At 35.2% G+C, this 19,985-nt stretch overlaps 1 protein-coding gene and 1 long non-coding RNA gene across 2 annotated transcripts; both read right to left on the bottom strand.

The window, feature by feature from the left end:
* Positions 1-2,591: 2,591 nt before the first annotated feature.
* LOC106069111 (ghilanten-like) lies at positions 2,592-5,534 on the bottom strand. Its single transcript, XM_056019145.1, has 3 exons — positions 5,375-5,534; positions 3,839-3,967; positions 2,592-2,829 (listed from the first exon to the last, which is right to left on the bottom strand). The coding sequence occupies exons 1-3, from the start codon at positions 5,412-5,414 to the stop codon at positions 2,732-2,734; spliced, it is 267 nt and encodes an 88-aa protein (XP_055875120.1). The 5' UTR covers positions 5,415-5,534; the 3' UTR covers positions 2,592-2,731.
* Positions 5,535-10,957: 5,423 nt separating this feature from the next.
* On the bottom strand, positions 10,958-13,239 carry LOC106069110 (uncharacterized). Its single transcript, XR_001218038.2, has 3 exons — positions 13,085-13,239; positions 12,094-12,210; positions 10,958-11,127 (listed from the first exon to the last, which is right to left on the bottom strand). It is a non-coding gene; the product is annotated as an uncharacterized LOC106069110 (long non-coding RNA).
* Positions 13,240-19,985: the final 6,746 nt, after the last annotated feature.

Below are 19,985 nucleotides of genomic sequence, written 5' to 3'. Positions count from 1 at the left end.
TTAACAGAAAAATACAATGTTTTTGATTGAATTCTTGTGATCCAGTGGTTCTCAAACTTTCTTGACTAATTGACCCTTTGAAAGTCGGCATAGACTCCTCTGGGAATTATATATACCCACTTTGGGATTCGCTGTTGTAGTCCTTTTTCTTGTTTCTTCCAAGTACCCAATTTCCCCTGGCCACTTATTTATGACAGATACCCATGCTTCGTTGCTTTTAGTTTTGCCGGAACTTTTATTTTTATTTATTTTTTTTATGCAAAAGTCCAGTATTTTAATGCCCCTTTACATAATTTAAACACACTTAGCTCAATATTCAACGTTTTTAAAAAAAAATTGGAAATGAATTGATAATCCGGATTTTTTTGGTTTGGGTTTGGGGTGATTCTTGAACATCATGATGAATGCGTAGAACACAAAAAAAAGACTAAAACAATAAAGCTATTTATAGGACTAGTGTCTAAACCTTATCTACACAGAGCTATCCACTTTGTTTCAGTCATTAAGACAGATGTTTTAAGTCCCATCAGAACAATGAATCACTTATCTAGTAGTATTGTTTCTTGTCATCTAAGTTTGAAATACTTATAATTGTTGCTGCTGTTTCATTACAGCGATATAAAGAAAGGTTTTGAAATTAAATTTGTTGAAATGAATGTTTTCAGCTTTAAATTCCTGTTTTTCTTATGTTTTTTTTTCTTTATCACATCCTGACAGTAGATCTATATTCTTATGCTTGTTATCATTCTTTTTTAAGTTAATATTGAAATATATTCTAACTGATTATAACTTATTTATTTCATCATTTCTTTAGTATTTATTCTGCCTGACTTTTATTTTGTCATTAACCACAGGCAGTACGTCATAACCTAGCATTAATCCATGCCTGTGAGTTATGAAGAGCTCTAATGTATTGTTTACTCTAGTTTGTTTTCTATAGTTTCTTCTAAACTTTCATTGTCTTATGTTTTGATAAATAATTCATTAATATTCTTACGATTTTTATATTTATCTATGGATAATGTTTTCAAATTAATATAGGAGAATTTTTTTAAAAGAGGGTATATTTACTGCAGGTAAATAGAGCAAAGTGGCTCAGTGGTGAGGTCTAGAGTTTAAATCTTGATCATATGATTGGTAGTCATTTTTAACAAGTTTTGAAGCTGAAGCTGGAATCTTGAATGAAGTTAATAGCTAATTAGTGCGGCCAATGAGGGTCACTAATTAGTGCGGCCAATGATGGTCACTAATTAGTTCGGCCAATGATGGTCACTAATTAGTGCGGCCAATTAGGGTAACTAATAGATTATGTCGTGCTATTTGAGATCAAAGATTTGTGGCTTATCCACTATGTATGTTTCAATACAGAAATATCTTTCCGAAGTGCGACTATTGTGTAATTATTACGTGAACTATACATTGATTTCGCTGTCCAAGCATCTTTGGTGAAAGTGGACACCGGTATGGACAGTAGAGAGGGACTTCTTATGGTCCGACAGTTACGCTGGGCAGGGCACATATGGAGGATGAACGTATGCTAAAAGCTGAAAGTTGGTCGACGTAACAGAGGTGCCCCACGGAAACACTTTAAAGACCAGATTAGGCGCCTACTTGCCTTAGCTGACATACAAGAGAGCACCTGGTTGCATGCAGCTTCAGAACGAGACATTTGGGGGTCACTTACAAAGGTCGCGGGATACACATTTAATATTAAAAGAATATCCGCTGCCAATGACAGACGCAGATGGCGAAAAGAAAATCTAAATACACCACATGTGGTTATGCCTGCACTTGTTATGGTAAAATATATTGGTCACAGCTGGGGTTGCGTAACTACGGGAAATACTGCGTTCCTTATTAATCTTCGGACTCTAAGACTGGTCTTGTAAATTTGTTTGGTATAGATTAACATAGAAAATTCAAACAATTTAAATAATTGAATCTAGATAGTAATTAGTGTCAACAATATTCTGATAGATAGATAGATAGATAGATAGATAGATAGATAGAGAGATAGATAGATAGATAGATAGATAGATAGATAGATAGATAGATAGATAGATAGATAGATAGATAGATAGATAGATAGATAGATAGATTGAGTGATTGATTGAGTGGTTGATTAATTGATAGTTAAAATATAACCTTGTAAGAGTGAGTAAATTAGTGTAACCTAAATAGTCTTACATATTTTCAAAAAAAAATTGTCTATTTAATCTAGTTGAATCTAATCCATCCATTTGAATCAATTTGAGATTTTTCACGATTAATTAATTGCCCATTTGTTTTTAAACAGTCAAACAGTGAATGTCAAATGCCTCCTCCATATTGAAATGCCAAACGGAAGAGATCAGAAAATTTGATTCTGCAGTGCTACAAAATTCCATTTGGCTACAAAATGCATAAAATTTTTATTACGACCTTTTAGAAAACATAGTTTATCTCCCCTTCCTTTAGTTTGTACACCGGATACACCAAATAGCGAGCTATTTATAGTTTCTCCGCCATGTATGAAAATCTTGAATTAAAACGGTGACTGTCTTTCTTCCGTCTGAAAGACCTGACGCTCATTAAACGGACAACAAAAAATATATTTTAATGACATTTGCTTTATTAAGAGTACTCAGCTATTGACACGGACTCTAGATGTATTGTATAAGTCCAAACTGAGGGAACATTTACATTCTGTTCAAACAAGGGACAAAAGCCTCTTGAGTTTGACAAAAGTCACTTAGGCACAAGCACAAATGGGACATCCATCAGAACCTTTAGCAAATCCCCGTTCACAGTACATCTTACACAACACGGGAGGGCAGTCTTGGCGTTTCTCTGAAAGAAATATCAGATAATAAATTGTAGCTTCCAAACTTGAGGCGAAATGGAGGAGGGGGGGGGGGGGTTTGCTAGGTAGATATTAAAATATTTAGAGACTTTATCATCAACGGTTGGGAGAAAGATGCCAGTCAATTTTAAATGTTGAAAATACTATCGATGTACAACATCTAAACATTGGCTATATATGTTAATAGACGAGACAATGGGATTTCTTTCTCAACTTTATTTCCATTTGGAATATGAGAACGTCCAGCTCTGCCCAAGGTTTGCATTGATATCATACAGAATAGAGAAATCATTGAAAGATTTTGTATTAGAAAATACATGCATTCCTTTGCAATAAATTTTTATTAAATGAAAGCTGGCATTGCCGATTTCTATCGAGCGTAGGATTAGCTCCCCGAAATGACAATTTTTGTCTATTTTTCGGAAGATTTTTTATGAGTTTTCAGGAGATTTCAATAAATTTAGGAGATTTCCAGGACTTTTTCGTATATTTTGCAATTAAAGGAGTTTTCCAGGAGGCCCTGAAAATCAGGAGGCCGCAGAAACCCTGTTATTATATAAAATTTATAATGGTTTAATTTAATAATTTACACCAAGTATTAGCGCGGGGCCTGCAACAGCATAGGTTTCAGTGGCCTAAGGCCGGCCCTCTAACAGACATATATACACTCTTTCAAACACATAAAGGCTCTTACAACAGCACTCACACCCCTCCCACGTCCCCTATTTAGGGAGGAACTAACAAAATTATAATAAAACCGAATTAAAGGGAGCTTGCCATTGAAGGAAGTTCGCCATTGAAGCCAGCTCTATTAAAAAGAGCTTGCCATTAAAAGAGAGCTTGCAATTAAAGGAAACTGCCATTAGGAGAAAACCAGTAATTAAAGTGCCGAAAGCAGTCATGGTTTGAATCTATGGTTATGTAGGAAGACTACAATGGTAGATTGCCGTTTGGAAACGTTCCGTAATTAACTTAAAACATGTTAAAACTACCTACTTATAATGAATTCGCAGAAGTGATTACATCCATGTTGTACGCAGACCTGGTCGTGGTGACACCCGGAGAGTGTGTTTTGATTACAGTGGTTGGCACAAATCTGTCTTTTCTCAACCACACCAGCTGAGGCTGTAAATAGTTTGAATAATCTAAGCATTACACTATCTTCACTAACATCACTAGTTATGTGTAGGGCGATTTGTTTTTAAAGATTGACCTGGTAATTGGAGAGAGAGAGAGAGAGAGAGAGAGAGAGAGAGAGAGAGAGAGAGAGAGAGAAAGAAATGAACAAAAAAAAACCATTAATAAATATGTTAAAAAAAAACAAAGTTTATATTAAGTGTAATTTTATCAATTAGTTTGGATCAGTTATGTGATTCAATTTATAATAAATCTAAGCTAGCAATACTAAATCCGTGCGAATAGAAAAATTTTTACCAATTTTTGTTTAGCGCAATGTCATGCTTATATCGTTCTCAATGCGCTATGATCTTGTCACATGTCTGAACCAGTTGGGATAGAGGGAAAATGAAGGAGGGGGGGGTATCTGTGACAATATTACCGTGATTGTTTTTTAAATGCATAAAAAAAAAGTTGTACCACTTCATGCCTCTAAAAGGGAAATAATTTAACTTATACCACCACATCTGTCAAGTACGATTTCTTGTTCGATACCCAAAAAAAAAATAACTAGTATCTATATTTAATTAAATAATTGGTTAAATTGTTTTAATTATTCTTGTTTTGTCATGCACTAGAATTAATTGTGCAAAATTTTAACTTGATCCGAGAGTGGGGGTGGGAGAAAGAACGTGTACAAACTTTTTACTAGACAGAGTGAGTTGATATCAGCTTTGTACAAATAAAAACCAAAACAACAAAGATGAGCGCATGGTGGTCTGAGAATAAGTCTGAGATTTAACAAAAAAATTAATCTGGTCGTTCGGTATGCGCACTGGGCTGTCGTCTCGGTGGTCCCGGGTTCACACCCTGCCCTCTGATAGCCCACGCCGTCCTGCGTAAGGTTTAAGGCTAGTATGTAAACATCTTCTGAAGAAACATCCGAAACATGTCAAACAATAACCTAAACTAAGAAAAAATATGACCTTGACCTTTCCCCCTAAAGTGACCCTTTCTTTTAACAATGTAAATATATCGAGATAAGTATAGTTTTAAAAAAAAACAACATAACTTGTTTAACAATAACAATAATAACAGACTTACACTAATAAGGAAACACTTCTTGCAAAAGAGTGTACTATTATGCATTAAAGTAAATAAAACTTGGATCAAGACTTTCTTCACCTGGTATCATACAGTTGAGATGTCAACTAAAATTTGCAGATATCTCACTAAAAATCGATAAAACTTCTGGGGCGATGCAGCAACAAATAAAAATGTGATCGCTACACGGTTTGTCAAATGTTTGCTTTATGCTCTACTGGTTTAAGAAAACGACACTACAGGTGAGCTTGTAGAAGAAGAGCTCAAACTATAAGCCTACAATGTCAACAATACGTTTCAGTAACAACTCACCCAGAGCGATGACCACCAAACAGAGTAATACGACTTTCATTGTCTGATCTATGAGAAACTAAGTCCAACACGCTAAACAATAAAGAGTGTCTATAGCAAACTTTAATGATGTGAAGGTCCACCTTTCTGGAGTCTTATATCATTCAAACATTTTTATTAAGTCATGATCTATGGGTGACCTTTCGTGTTTCTCTAATCTCTTAACCTATATCAACAAATCAATGCCACGATTGCTCGCTACTACATTTGAAGGTGCTTATCTCTCCTGAAATTTTCCAAAATTCAAATTAGTCTATTACGTTCTATTTTTATATATGGTCTTCAAATGAGAATTTCTAAGTACAAAAACAAAGTCAACAGAATTAATTTTAACATTAAAACTGATAAAATATATTTATTGTTTTGTAGTTTGTATTATTAAAAGCGTACTTTTTTTACATTTTTTTTTCTTTATTCAGATCTTTTTTTTTTTTATTTTATTTATAGATCCTATTCATTTGATCCGTGAATGAGAATTAAATTAAATCTTTACTGAAAAAAAAGTGTATTAAAAAAAAATTGTTCTCTAGCTCTAGTTTCAAATATAAATCTATGGGAGAAGCTATCATTCAGACCTTATGGAAGTTGTAGACAGAGTCACAGATTCCTTGACTTCAGATTTTACTATAACTTACGTTTAAAAACAAAAAGCCTAGAAAGTTAACAGTAATCAATCACCTAGAGTCTAGACTCTAGAGGTTAGGATGTCTTGACCAAATCTTCCTGCTGAAAAATATGGGCGAGATACTAAGGACTGAGGTCGACGTGTTGAGCGAATCCTCCTCACTTAAATCAAAATTTTCACTTAGTCACCACCCCCTCCCCACGCGAAACACACACCTAGAGCAAAAGTTTGCAGAAAAAAAAATGTAACTTTCATTTTCAACAAGAAACCAATCCTTAGCAAAAAGATATAAGCCTTCATTATATTTCTTTAATCCTAAGTTTTAACTTCCCCAATAAAGCAAAGCAGGATAAATTTGGCGCTGTCTATCTCTACGTCTGGGGATATTTTCAAAAGGATACTGGTTTTGCCTTCAGTGACACTCATCTCATATCATGGGCGTAGCCAGGATTTTTTTTCGGGGGGGGTTTGGGGGGAGATTTTGTCTCCCCCCCCCCCCGGGCGAAATTTTTTTTTATATGTATTTATGTGTGTGTGTGTGTGTACATAATCTTTATTGCATTCTGACCCTTCATTCTTTCGGAAGACGTTTATTGTGCCCTAGAAAAGGTTCATCCATGAGTTAGTGGAAAAATTGTAGATATACTAGCAAGGGGGTCTGAAGGAGCGCTAGGAGCTCCCCCAGCGCGGGGCGAATACCCGCCGCCAAGCACTATTTCTGATATTGAAAGGCGCATTTGCCGTCAAGCTGTTTCCATAAAATTGTAGATTCCCAGCCATTACTAGAAATGGGGTCTGGGGGATCGCCAGGAGCTCAATTAGCGCGGGGCGAAGCCCCGCCGCCTAGCACTATTTCTGGCATTGAAAGCCAACAAAATGCATGTTCTGAGGTATCTACAGTGCATTTTCCTGCTATTAAAAAGTTTTATTTCAAAAACCTAATGTGCTATTCTTACTGACTTAGACCCTACCGCGCCGTTCGGAGCATTTGCCGTCAAGCTGTTTCCATAAAAATCTGTCACTGGTAATGTCTGAAGCCTCTTCCCACCTGCCTTGAGGACCTCCATGAATGAGTGGCGTCAAGTAGTACTAGGATATCATTACAATTCTTCTTATGCGTAATTCATTTTGTCAGAGAACATGTCCCGCAAACCTCATGCGTCGCTCTCTCACAATCTTACTAAAGGGTCGACTCCCAGTTCGGCATAGGATTTCCTTGATTTAAATTCGATCTTTATAACTGACTCCTAAAATCTGTCTTAGCCATCTTTGTTGAGCCACATTTAGTGTTTTTCAATTTCGGCAGATGACTATTCACTGCAGTCTATTAAGAGAGCCCTGCCACTGATAAAAATGTCTAACCTCTCTTGAATACGCTCTTGGAATTAAGTGACTGTAGTTTGCTTTGGATTTTATATCGAAAAGAGAAGTTTTATCGTCAAAATCATCTGCTAGGGGTTTTCCAACTCAAAATGCTCTGTAGGGGGTTCTTAAACTCAAAACCATCTTGAGGGGTTTTAAACTCTAAACAAACGCCATCTGTAGAAGAGGGGTTTAAACAGGATTGGCTACGCTCAAATAATTTTAGTGTGTAATTTGCTTTTTTTTTTTATATTGAAGAGGTATTTTTTAGCATTAAACCCCTCTAAATGGGGGTTTAAACTCAAATTCTTTTGGCAACGCTCATAGCATTTTGAGTGCGTAATTTGCTTTTTTCTTACACTAAAGATTTATTTTTTTAGCCTCAAACCCCCCTGGCGGGGGGTTTAAACTCAAAACTCCTTTGACTGCGCTCATAGATTTTAGAGTGAGTAATTTGCTTTTATTTATATTGAAGAGGTACTTTTTAGCTTCAAACTCCACTGGAGGGGAGTTTAAACTCAAAACCCCTTTGACTACACTCATAACTTTTTGAGTGTATAATTTGCTTTGTTTTTATTATTAAAAGGGTATTTTTTACTTTCAAACCCCGCTGAAGTGGGGTTTAAACTCAAAACTATGTCAAAACCCATTTAGCTACGCTCATAACATTTTGAGTGCGTAATTAGCTTTTTTTTTATAATGAAGAGGGGGTTTATCGTAAATTTTGGAAGAGGTTTTAAAATCAAAATCTCCCTTAACTGTGCTCTTGGAATTAGGGGATTTTCGTTTGCATTTTTTTTTTTGTTTTGTTTTATAGAAGAGGGGGATTGAAATGCAAAAACCTCAAGTAGGGGGTTTAAAACTCAAAACCCCTGGTAGGGGGGTTTAAACTCAAAACTCCTGGTAGGGGTTTTTAAACTCGAACCCCCTGGTAGGAGGTTTTAAACTCAAAACCCCCGGGTAGGGGTTTTTTAAATCAAAACCCCATTGGTTGTGCTGCGGTAAGTGATGGTTTAGTATTAAAATCTCACCTAAAATAAACAAAATCAAAGCAAAAAATCATTCACTAAATTCCGATCCCCCCCCCAAGTGGGGGGGGATTTCATTTCGGGGGGGGTTTGAACCCCCAAACCCCCCCCCCCCCTGGCTACGCTCATGTCTCATATGTATATCATTTATTAATGTATTGTATATTGTTTCTAGGTAGTCACTATAATAAAATCTATTATAACTGCTCAACATATGTTTAATACACGTCTAAAGAAGCAACCGAGTACTTTAGTTTTTATGCATATTGTATGCACATGTTTACAATTCCTCTTCGGCTGAAAAACCTGAGTGGGAAAAAACTGGAAACGGATCTCGAAAACGGCTCTAACGATTTTCCCTGAAATACGACAGTTGATGTATATCTTTGGAAAAATAGTTTCTAGATATTTGGACAAAACAGAAAATACTCTAGTTTGACCGTTATATTTTTTTTTAAAGTAGTAAAAAAAATTAATTTGCCTAGAGGACAAGACAATCTTTGTCTTGAACAGAATTTCCGGATCGGGTATTTCTGAATGGACGTCAAGGAACATTTTACGCACCGTCTTCTAAGTCTGGCGATACAGGCCTGCTATTAGAGTTGTATTAACTCTACTAGATTTATATTTTCACTTAACCAGGATTTTTTCTAGGAGAAAGGGGGGGGGGGTCGAGTTGGGGTAAAAAAATGTTCTTTTTTTTTTAAATCTAACATTAAATAGTTATAAAAAGAGCACAATAACGGCTCTACAATTTCTATTATTTTAGCGGCCTCCGAAAGGGGAAAAGGCGCTATTAGTTTTGTCTGAAATGTCTGTCCGTCTGTCCGTACGTCCCGTTTAGATCTCGTAAACTAGAAAAGATAGTGAAAATCTGACATCATAATCATAATATTTTAGTCCTTTCAAAGTTCTGATGCAACAGCTACTTTTTTCTTTTCTAAAAGCGAATAATCTAATTTTTAAAATCACTTATGGAAGCAGTTTTTTTCATAAAAATACACCATTTTTATAACTATTTACTATTAATAGTAACAAACACGTGAGGCTCTATAGTAGGGGAGACGACAATGTACCATATTTTCAACATATTTATGCAAATGGATATAGACTTTTTGTTAAAAAATTATTTTTTTTTACATATGTATTGCTACGTTATGTAAGTTCTGTCTTACTAACTACTTTTACCCAAAAATAATGTTTAAATTTTTTTAAAAGAAAAAAAGTTATATAGTATGCATATAAGTTGGACATAATTTAAACCAACAATTAATAAGTAGGTTTTTCATCGCGCGAACTGCGCTACAGCCCAAGCGGCGAGGTACATGTAACTAAAGGATATAATATCCTATCTTTTTGCACATCTTTTTTGAAAGTCTACTCATCCTGGTTACTTAGAAACGTATTCTGAAATAACGTATTTAAATGACAAAAAAAAGACAAATAAAAGATAGGAAATATTTTAAACAACAAATAAAAAAAAAGGATTTTTTTTTTGGGGGGGGGGGCGGGGGGGGATTTGAATAAGAGATTGGCCCTTTACAAAACAATTAGATCAATTAAATATTCATTATAAGACATCAGTTAGGCCAGGTTCACACCTTACTTCACATTCACTTTCACCTATCCTTTGGCCTGCTGGACCGCTGGGGCACCACACAAGATTTGTCAACCTTCTTTCTCCATTCTTCTCTGTCATTTGTCTTTGATAGAATTTAATTCTGATGTTCTTTCTGAAAATATTGATACCTGCCTTTTTACCTGCCTGGGTGGACCACATCGGGGGCCGATTTTGAGTTTGTGTTTCCACACAAACTGTCTTTGTAACCTTGTTTTATTTTTACTTGTTTTTGTCTACTGTAACATCTTAAAATTTAAAGGAATTTTGTTCTGAAGAAAGCTCATGACTACAATAGTGCTGTGTGGGCTGATCAACAGTATTTGAGTTGAATAGTTCTTTAACAACATCTTTGATACTTTGTGCTGTGTAGCATTCCTTGTCGTTTCTTTAATAATATAGTAATATATATTAATAAAGTGTTTTGGTTGTACATTGACTCTAGCTGTTTGATGTCTTTTCTAAGATTTGTAAATAAAACACCAGAGACAATTAAAACTAAAATTTAATTTCTGTTGCTGGATATACCTGTGACTGTGTAATTCGTTTTTTGTGACGAGTTTAAAATACAGGAGAACACAATAAGCGGGGTCGTTCCATACGTTTTAACTTTGTTATTAAATTGTTTTTGTGGCTTTAGTTTTTAAGTTGATTTATATAGAGCTTTTTAACTTGGAATATTTTATTTCAATTCTGATAATATAATTATACACTTGTGTAAAAGGATTCTTTTTGTTTTTCGGGGTAATTCTAATATCTCCGGCTACGCTTTGATGTCTATCCACTAAACCTAATGAGTAAAAATACAAAATTGTATTCACAACCCAACACTAGCGTCACAAGTACAGGCTAAGTATTTCACATATACTAACAAGCAAACATTGTTTGACACTAATTCTTAAAGAAACACAAAATTTTTTTACAATTTTAATTCCTTTTCTATAAGTGGCAGAGATGCATGTAGATTAGGAAAGTGTTTATGCGCATGAGCAAGTAAAACATCCGGTTTCAGGGCTTGTTTTGAATCCATTTTCACAAAACAATGCACACATCACCATGGGACAGTGAACGAGTCTTTTAGCTGAGGAAACAAAGAAAACATCTATATAGAATATTAGCTTTGACCCCCCACGATACAGCATTTGATACAGTTCTGTTGAGTCGAGACGTCACAGGTCTGTACGACCTCCCAACGAGCTATTGGTCTCTAAGATGTGAACTCGAAATATCGTGGTTAAGAAGTCAAGGGCTTTACCGATCAGCAGTGTTGTCCAAAGGAATGTTGATCCCATGGGAAACGTCTCACGGGATGGGATGGGACAGCACACATTTGTATTTCCCATGGTAGTGGATGATACTGAATGGTCGTACTTAGATTATACTTTTGAGTGTTAAAGTTAATAGATTTTGTCGTTTCGCATGTCTGTGTGTACATGTAGTCCTAGTTAGTAGACACTAGACCTAAACGTACAGACATTTAATGATTTTATTTGAACTGTATTGCATATTAATATTATAATGGGAATCCCGTGGGATGAAATGGGACAGGCATAAATTGCCATGGGATGAGATAGAAAAATATGTCCCATGGACAACCCTGCCGCTCAGCCATCACGACAATTAATAATGTATAGTCAAGACAACTGGAGTCGATTTTAACTCTTTCTCTTCTAATTGACGATACCATCGTTGATTTGACCTCATTAAATTAAATCAATGTTTAATTGTATAAACTTTATTTATTGTTATATTAAAAGAACATGCCTTCTCCATTTATTCTATACCAAATACAACATTTTCTGATAACAAACGACAAAGCTATTAAAGCCCAATCATAACAGGGGAGTGAAATAGTAATAGAGCAAATGAAGAATTCCGTCGAAACGTGGAAAAATAATTACGGAGAGAAAGAGTTAAAATAAATTAATTATGCTTTCATAAAAGACTAAGCCTTAATAAGTATCAGATGTTCCTATCAAACCAAAGAGCAATAAATGCTAGCCAATGCAGGATGCCAGCCTGGAGTACATGCCTTACAAGTACTTACGTAGAATAAATTCACAGTAGTGGTTACAGCCTTGGTGGACACAAATTTGATTATGATGACATCCTGAGTTGGTTTCTTGAATACAATGGTTCACGCACTGCCTGACTCCAGCTGTGGCTGTGAAGACACAAATCAAAACAAACTTGATGGACGCCATAAAGAACGGTGTAACGTTATAATTTTTTTTTTTGTTTAGGTCTAGAAAAAAGTTTGTTGGTGTGAAATACTTTTGGTCTGCTTCGTTTCCTAACACATTGATGAAAACGAGGCTAGTGATTGGGTAAGACTGCTACAGGCTTGACATTAGTTTCAAGATATTTTTTGTTCTTTTGTTGTTTTTGTTAGTCTCAAAATAAAAGAAATATTTTATATTTGTTACTCTTCGTCTATTGTAAGTTTCTGTTATCAATAATAACTAAAATAATAAAAGAGAATAAAAAAAAGAGCTACTAAAGTTGCAAGCCTGAGAAATTGTCATTTGATTGTCTTTACTTCCCCCACTACATCCACACGCTTGAATACAAAACCAAGTTGTTCTCTGAGTGACACATTGGAGGTTTTTAGATCTTTCATTCCAGACTTTTGGTTACGCTACCTCTATATCAGTGGTTTCTTTAATTCATAAATAACTTTAACTCATTTATTTTTTTAACTCATTTAGTTGTTTAACTCATTTGTTATTGAACTCATATGGTTGTTCATCTTCACCTATCCCTTAATCTGTTGGACCGTTGGGGCACCATGCAAGATTAGTTGACGTCTTTCTCCATTCTCCAAGGCAAAAGACTCATTTGGTAACCTACTTTAAATCAATAATTACTCTAACTCAGTCGGTACTTCAACTCAGTCGGTACTTCAACTCAGTCGGTACCTCAACTCAGTCGGTACTTCAACTCTGTACTCTAGCTCTGAGGCTATTATTACGTATTCCATGTGATCCAGCCGTTGAGACTCACTTAGTCACGCAATACAACTTTTTTTTTGTACTCACCAAGAGCGAAAGTTAAAAAGCAAATGAAAACGACTTTCATTCTCAGCAACCAAATAGTTTCCCTCCAAAGATTGTTTAAGATCAACAGTTTCAGAAGATTTGTGACACTGCAGTAGAGACGAAACTATTTATAGATTATCATTTCACTATTAGACCTTGAGAGATTAAAAAATGTGCTGAAGTGTTTAAAATACTTTCACCTTCCTAGAGTCATGATCTTTAGAATCAGGTTTTTCTGTTGTACACATTTGGTGACACTATTTGTTTCCTACGTCCACAAATCAACAAGTTTATCTTGGAACATTTTTAAACTACAGAGATCTAGATTTCTAGATCATTTTGGTGCGTTTTTTTTTTATTCGACAGGTTATATTAAAAGAACCAAGGATAGATATTTTTAAAATTCTTTTTTTTTCCCTCTGTTGTTTCTTAGTTGTTAGTACAATGATGGTAGTCATTATAAATTTGCGCACTAGTTTTTAATGTTTTTACAAATACATTATGTGTAATAGAACTTTAATGTTACAGTACTTTAGAACTTTAATGTTACAGCACTTTAGTATAATTATTGACTTTCGGATCAGAGATTTTTACATTGTAAAACATTTTTTAATGTGACTTCGACTTTGCGTATTTTTAATCAGGTCTACTGTTGTTAAGTCTTTACTTCACAGGTAACCTAGATCTAGTCACTCGTTTTAGTTTCTTTGCTTTTAGAACTCAATATACTGGCCACTGGCCATCACAGCTCTCATCCATCTCTGTCCGTTTACCAACTGTCTACTGAAGTTCTCTTTATATAAACAACAAATAAACCTAGGGTTACTAGACCTCTTGCAGAAGGAGGACATGTCCTCATTTATGAGCTCTTCTCGGACCACATCGACCCTAAACTTGACTCTTGTTGTCTACTGCAATGTCCTATTATCAAACAATTTTAGCTGTTCGTACATGGCAGAAAAGACTATAAATAGATAGCTTTTTGGTGTATCCGGCGTACAAAATAAAGGTAGTGATGCTAAGCTATGTTGTTTTCAAAGGTACGTCATATTCTTTTTTGGCGCAGTTTTTAGCACTGCAGACTCCAATGTTCTGAGCTCTTCTGTTTTTTTAGCACAAAATTAATTTCCATATGAAGGAAACAAGAGACTTCCTCTCTCTGACTTGAAACAGGAGACTTCCTCTCTCTGACTTGAAACAGGAGACTTCCTCTCTCTGACTTGAAACAGGAGACTTCCTCTCTCTGACTTGAAACAGGAGACTTCCTCTCTATGACTTGAAATATGAGACTTCCTCTCTCTGACTTGAAACAGGAGACTTCCTCTCTATGACTTGAAACAGGAGACTTCCTCTCTATGACTTGAAATATGAGACTTCCTCTCTATGACTTGAAATATGAGACTTCCTCTCTATGACTTGAAACAGGAGACTTCCTCTCTATGACTTGAAACAGGAGACTTCCTCTCTATGACTTGAAACAGGAGACTTCCTCTCTATGACTTGAAACAGGAGACTTCCTCTCTATGACTTGAAATATGAGACTTCCTCTCTATGACTTGAAATATGAGACTTCCTCTCTATGACTTGAAACTTATTTCAGAACAAATGGGCAACTAACTAGCGGGAATAATGAAAGTGGATACGATGATCAACTATCACTCATTGGGATATTGTGAAAATTAAAGTTGGCAACAGTAAAGGTCAATTTTGCGTCCTTGACATTTTTTAGTTTATCAAACAGAAATCAATTCCTCAAATATTCTGGTACTAATACATGTATAAATTAAATATTGATCTGATTGATGATCAATTGTTTGAACAGTTAGAACTGTAGTATTCGGATATATTTTTAGAGGCCCTGAAAGAGGAATAGCAACTATTAGTTTTGTGTGGTCTGTCTGTCCGCCCGTCAGTCCCGTTTAGATATTTTATTCTAGAACAGATATTGAAAATCCGATATCATGATATTTTATCTCTTACAAAGTTCTGGTGTAATGGCTACGTTTTTGTTTTCTGAACGCGAAAATTTTAATTTTTAAAATCAACTTTGCAAGAAGATTTTTCATAAAAATACACCGTTTTTACAACAATTTATAGCCAAAGAGATTGAGATAGTGTTTCCACAGACACTGTCTTTGTAGCCTAGTTTTGAAATTAGTAAGTCACCCAAATAGTCACTTACAGATAGTCCCTAGCTACTCTTTGAACTGAATGTCCTACCTCACATGTATGTATTTTTAATGTCATCTATTCTATAAAGCAGAAACTAAGGCGTTTGTATGTAAGTGTGCACTGTGTATGTACGAGATGTATGTATGTATATATGTACGAGATGTATGTATGTATGTATGTATGTAGCCTATGTATGTATGTATGTATGTCCCGAATACTAATCAAAACCGTTTCACCAATCTTGATAAAACTTGACATAAATGTTTCGTGGGTACTAACTGGAGCCGTAGCGTATTAAATTAGCCCTAAAATAAGCTTAAGACGTTAAAAAAAAAACTTGACCAAATCTATGAAAGTATTACTATTTCGTTGATCTAGGACAATCTAGGACATATAGCCATGTTTATATAAGACCAAGACCGAAAGGATCTAGATCTAATTTTCAAAACTACACTTTGCAAAGATATTTTTTTTTTACTTTGACACGTGAAAAAACAAAACATAGTCCATTGATTTCATTAGTTAATAAGCCTAACCTTCAAATTTGTATTTCAAAAGCATTTTTACATAAATCCATTCCTTATATCTGCGAATTTAGACGTCATGACGTACTTTATATCCCGTTCATTAGACAAGACCGAAAGTCTACGCATGCGCAGTACTTAAAATCTCTCAAACCCTAGATCTACTACATCTAATTCAAGACTTTAACACAAGATTGGACATGCAAGATGACGCCCTATATGGGGTATACGAAATATACTAGCTTACAATAATTAATAATCTTATTAAGCCCTTGAATGCACTCTTATAAAATATAGATCTACATCTATTATAATAGTATCTAGACTCTAGATCTAGATTTGAATATATATATAGGCCTGCAAGTAAATGTTTTTACTTTTTAAAAAAATGGATTTTGGTCGATTAGCTATTTTAATAGCTCCATTCATACTATTTTCACATTCACATTCGCTGTACTTATAAAATTATTATTTTGTTAAATTGTTTCTAATACACTGTATCAGTGACTATAGGCCTATTAGTGATATTCAAATTAAGACCCACGGGCCGCGGGTAATATATGGCTACTTGTTCAATAAATAATAAGCCTTATTGGTCTATACAATAACTTTCCTAATTCTTGTTTGGTTCTTTTAGGTGTGTTTCAAGTTGATCTCAGAACGTGAAGTCATGTAGATTTCATTTTTTTTTTAAAGTATTAATCATCTCATTCATTTGCAAAGCTGATATCAACTCATTATGTCTGTCTGTCTGTCTGGGTGGAAGTTTCTACACGTTATTCCTACCACTTCCCATACTTGGATCTAATTGAAACTTCGCGATTAGTCATTGAAGATGACAAGTTGGACTACAACATATAGTCCATAAAAGTGCTTGGTCCAGAGCACACTGAGCACTGCTCTAAACAAAAATTTTTTGATACAGGTATTTCAAGATTCATTAGAATTGATACAGTGTCACTCAAAATGAGCTTTGATTTTAAATACAATTATTTGTGGACGTTTTCCTTATTTCTTCTCTTTGGATGTATGCGATCAAATGTATTTCATGTCTGTATTGACTGGATCACAGTGGGCAAGCTTCTTTGAACACGATCCAGCATTCTAGAGTTCTTAGTCTAAGTGTCCACTGAAAACGAATAATTATATTGCATCTTTCAGAATTTGTTATTTTAGTTTGCTATTTTATTCTCAATGAGTCATCCTTGAAAATGAGTTTTTCCCCCTTCTGTTTGTAAAATGTTTTACATGTTTCGCATGTTCCTTCAGAGTTGAAGATAGTTTACTTCCTAGTCCAAACCTCCCGCAGGACGACGGGGGATGGGAGCGGACAGGGTTCTGGACCATCGATAAATCAAAACGACAGTCCAGTGCGCAAACCGCACGCCCAGGCAGCCATCTTATGGTTTGTACATTGTCTCAGAAAAGGTTTTGAAGTACAACGAAGCAGATGAAAACAATGCTGCTGCTGCTGCTGTTGTGTACATATCTACTTGGAATATTTTTTTCTTTTCTAATTTGTTAGTGGAAAATAAAACTCGAGAAGTTTGTTCTATTTGATTTATTTAGAAACAAAAATGTTGTTAAACTGGACCAGGATTGCAAGCACACATTGGACATCCGTCTGCTGAGATTTTATTTCCATACGGGCAGAACACATTGCACATGGCGCCTAAACACAGGGCACGCTTCAATGCTTTAGAAATAGAAAAAAAAACATTTATATGTATATTAGAGAAAAAGACAGATGTCATAAGCATATACATACAGATTTAGAACAACCCGTTGTCAATAATAACATGATCCGTCACTTTCACCAGAAGAGCAAACAAAACTCACTCATGCTCCGCTATGTTACCATGCTATTATTACCAATGGCTTTGTCTACGTTGAGAGTCACAAAATTTGTAGGTAAAGCTAGATCTGCGTAATAACGTAAAATATTACATTCTACCTGATTTGGAGACGAGTCTTGCATTAGTTATATGTCATATTTATTTTGTGTTTATGTTAACAAATAATGCCATGTAAAAATAAGAAACATTGGAGTGTATATTAGAAATACTTTTTCTAGATATTTTCTAATGAAATAATTTGTGGATGCATTGGTGCGATATATCCCACATGACATTAGAAGTGTTAAAAGAAGAATCTCAAATGACGTAGTTTAGGTTTAGTTTCTTTGCATATTGGATTATTGGATGAAAATAAAATGTGGGGGAAAACATCTTTATGGAAAGAAGGGAAGTGACTCCAGCTCAAATTTAGAAGGTAGAAACGTTTCTAAATTGAAAGGAGTTACTCCTCTAATTAGCACTACATCTTCTCATAATCAGATTTTGTAGTGGTAATATTGGTGCTGTTGTTACTCAGTAAATGTAGTGTCCCAGCGTGGTTTGAGAGCTACTGTGACATGCGGTAAACGGTGTTCACTGAAAACACTTAATTTTCATATTTCACGAGAAAATTGTAGCCTCGCTAGGAATTATGGGCAAGCCTCGTTTTCTGACCAGGACACATGGTCAGTTTTTTTTTCTATTCAGTCCTCGGAGAGAAAGGACATATGTTTGAAGAGTTCTATTTGTATTGAGTGCAGTGTTATTAATTATCATTGTAAAAATCCATTAGATATTGAATCTTGCGAGTAATTATGGAAGTATTGTTTATTGTCTTATGGCTCGATTTGCCAGAGTGTTTTTACTTTACATTTAATAAATATATTAGTCTGCTGTATAATGACTTAATTAGTGGATTTTAATGTTTGTTGTGCTACTCTAGTTAAAGTGGACATCCGCGACAGTAGTTTAAGAGAAGACCAATTTAATTAATTCTCAGCATAAGCACTAGAAGATGGGCTACATGGTGTAGTAGATTAACCCTTTCAGATCTTGGTCATTGCGATCTATATAGGGCAGAAGATGTAAATGTCATCTGTTTCTGCCCGATGGTAAACGAGGGTGTCACATCACCGGCACAATGACCAACCGCCTTTCCTTTCCCCATGTCAGGTACCCATTAGAGTTGGGTGGACTTAGGGGCGTCCTAAAAATCCCGTTATTGTTAAATCCTTCTATAGTATTTTAGATTTTTCATTTGGCAATTCTTTCTAATTAGATATAAGCTACCTACATATTGTTTAATTTTCACGAGTTTCTTTTGTTTCTTTAGAAATTAGATTGATCGAGTGGTCCAAATCTTCCTTGGGATCGCTTTGGATGACGGTGGGCAGGGTTCTAATCCAAAATCATTGATATGACAGTCGGAACGCATATCACACGACCAGGCATCCATCACAAAACCAGGCATCCATCACAAGACCAGCCAGCCATCACAAGACCAGCCAGCCATCTTAAATCATTCACACACAAAAATGCTTAGATAATCTACTTTTTATGTAGTCTAGTGAAAAAACAAAGATGCAAAATTTGATTATTTAAATCTCTAGTGTGCTAATAACATGTGAACTGTCTTTTATCCTATTTATTATGAAACAGTACACTAAAAGAATCTTTTGATGTCTAGTGACTGCATAGCAAGCAACTAGTGACTGTGTAACTAGCAAATAGAGACTGCCAAACTAGAAACAAATACTCACGCAAGATGTAATGACAAGAGTGACCACAGCCAGCAGCATGGTTAACAGTACATATTTGGTAGGTGTGACATCCAGCATTGGTACCTGGTGTGCAGTGGTCAACACAGTCTTGTCTCTTGATATCTTCTGCTGTGACTAAAAAAACAAGGGAAAAAAAACTACATAACAGAAAAACTTTTTTATAGCAAGCTTTTGATGCATACGGTTTACAATAGAAAGGAAGTATTTTGACATATTAGTAAAGACTATATCAATGTGAACAACTCAACCAAAACGTAGACTTACCAATAGCTAGAGCAATGACACAGATTAGTAAAGACTATATCATTGTGAACAACTCAACCAAAACCTAGACTTACCAATAGCTAGAGCAATGACACAGATTAGTAAAGACTATATCATTGTGAACAACTCAACCAAAACGTAGACTTACCAATAGCTTGAGCAATGACACAGATTAGTAAAGACTATATCATTGTGAACAACTCAACCAAAACCTAGACTTACCAATAGCTAGAGCATTGACACAGATTAGTAAAGACTATATCATTGTGAACACCTCAACCAAAACGTAGACTTACCAATAGCTAAAGCAATGACACAGATTAGT

This window comes from Biomphalaria glabrata, chromosome 2 (assembly GCF_947242115.1).
Source record: "Biomphalaria glabrata chromosome 2, xgBioGlab47.1, whole genome shotgun sequence".
Taxonomy (NCBI): domain Eukaryota; kingdom Metazoa; phylum Mollusca; class Gastropoda; family Planorbidae; genus Biomphalaria; species Biomphalaria glabrata.
This window is presented reverse-complemented; position numbering and strand designations above follow the sequence as displayed.

Bases quoted from the DNA above. Each gene is read 5' to 3' on its own strand.
- LOC106069111 (XM_056019145.1), bottom strand. From the start codon at position 5,414: ATGAAAGTCGTATTACTCTGTTTGGTGGTCATCGCTCTGG. The intron at 3,968-5,374 runs GTGAGTTGTTAC...AACTATTTACAG, and splicing joins TTTGGTGGTCATCGCTCTGG to CCTCAGCTGGTGTGGTTGAG. The intron at 2,830-3,838 runs GTAGGTAGTTTT...TATTTCTTTCAG, and splicing joins CTTCTGCGAATTCATTATAA to AGAAACGCCAAGACTGCCCT.